Source organism: Sinocyclocheilus rhinocerous, unplaced genomic scaffold, assembly GCF_001515625.1.
Source record: "Sinocyclocheilus rhinocerous isolate Xijiao unplaced genomic scaffold, SAMN03320098_v1.1 scaffold921, whole genome shotgun sequence".
NCBI classification, from domain to species: Eukaryota; Metazoa; Chordata; class Actinopteri; order Cypriniformes; family Cyprinidae; genus Sinocyclocheilus; species Sinocyclocheilus rhinocerous.
The window spans coordinates 377219-378712 of NW_015640057.1; the positions used below are offsets into that span (position 1 = coordinate 377219).

The window sequence follows — 1494 nt, forward strand, 5'->3', positions numbered from 1 at the left end:
TTTTTTTTAATGGATGGGCGCTTTTTATTTAACTTCTTTTGGACTGATGCATGCAACACCCGCTGAATGGCATGAAACAGCTTGAAAGATCAAAGACAATTTTTAATATAACTCCGACTGGATTCATCTGAAAGAAGAAAGTCATATACACCTAGGATGCCTTGAGGGTGAGTAATTTATGGGCTAATTTTCACTTTTGGGTGAACTAACCCTTTAAATCCACTATTGTTTTATTTAGAATTGTTCTATAGTCCAACTGTATTTAATGCAATTAGCCTACGTCAGAAGCAGCTGTAATTAAATTACAGAAAAATTTAGAGTAATCCCTTACTTTACTTTTTCAAGGGAATTTAATTACAGTAATTAATTATTGGTAAATACTTTTTTTTTTTTAAATACTTTTAGTTAAATAAACAAACAAACAAATAAATAGAGTTCCTTAGTTATGCAAAAATGCTATAAAATATTACTGTAAATCAAATACAATGATTTATTTATCCCCACTATATATGAAAATCCCCAATAAGAAAATGCATGACAATTCCGTTGGTTTCGAGCTGCCATATGTCGCGATTTGACAACATCTATTTAACTTACCAAATAAATACAAATAAATAAACAATCCTTACTAAATATGTTTAGTGATGCACTTCGAGAAATAATCGCGTGTTGCGGTGATATGGCATCACTGGAGAACAGAGGGTTAATGTAGCTCATCAGACATGATTAATCAAGAAAATAAAACAAAAAACCTTAGTACTAAATATTACTATGTGAAAGTACAATGGATTATAAAGTATCCAACTACTATTACATAAATACAGTATTACACTACTACATTTGTGATATAAATGATGCATCTGCAGTTTTGGTCGGTCTGTGTTGTGCGACTAATCGAGCCTAGCACATGTTGCGACAGCGCCTGCGCAGACTTCATGCGGACCATATTTATTTTAGCTTCTGGGCTACATGTAGTCATGCTGCCCATGTGGAACATATAACTCAAATAAAAGCTCTTTACATCGGTTCATTCACATTAAAACCCGTAGTTGTCTGAAATGGCGAAGGATGGTGCAGCGAAACTGTCCAAAAATCTCCTGCGGATGAAGGTAAGAAGCTCTGACTCTTGCAGAAATCAAACATTTCTGGTCTTCTGAAGAGGAAATCATTCAGTGGTGAACCTTTGATTCGAATTTTGATTAAAACAATGTTGCTTTGTTTCGAGTGTCGTGCTGTTGCTGAATGCAGTGTGTTGTAGGTCACGTGCTGCAGTGAATAGTGACCCGTGTGTGTGTGTGTGTGTGTGTGTGTGTGTGTGTGTGTGGTCTGAAGAGGCATTCAGTGGTGAACCTTTGATTCGAATTTTGATTAAAACAATGTTGCTTTGTTTCGAGTGTCGTGCTGTTGCTGAATGCAGTGTGTTGTAGGTCACGTGCTGCAGTGAATAGTGACCCGTGTGTGTGTGTGTGTGTGTGTGTGTGTGTGTGTGTGTGT

The 1494-nt window shown here is 36.3% G+C and overlaps 1 protein-coding gene across 1 annotated transcript in view; it reads left to right on the forward strand.

Annotated features, from left to right (window-relative positions):
* Positions 1–938: 938 nt before the first annotated feature.
* The window catches only part of LOC107752462 (M-phase phosphoprotein 6-like), a 3918-nt gene continuing 3362 nt past the window's right edge, over positions 939–1494 (forward strand). Inside the window, exon 1 of the mRNA XM_016568442.1 lies at positions 939–1109. Coding sequence (XP_016423928.1) covers positions 1059–1109 — 51 coding nt within the window. The 5' untranslated portion in view covers positions 939–1058. The remainder of the gene's footprint in view (positions 1110–1494) is intronic.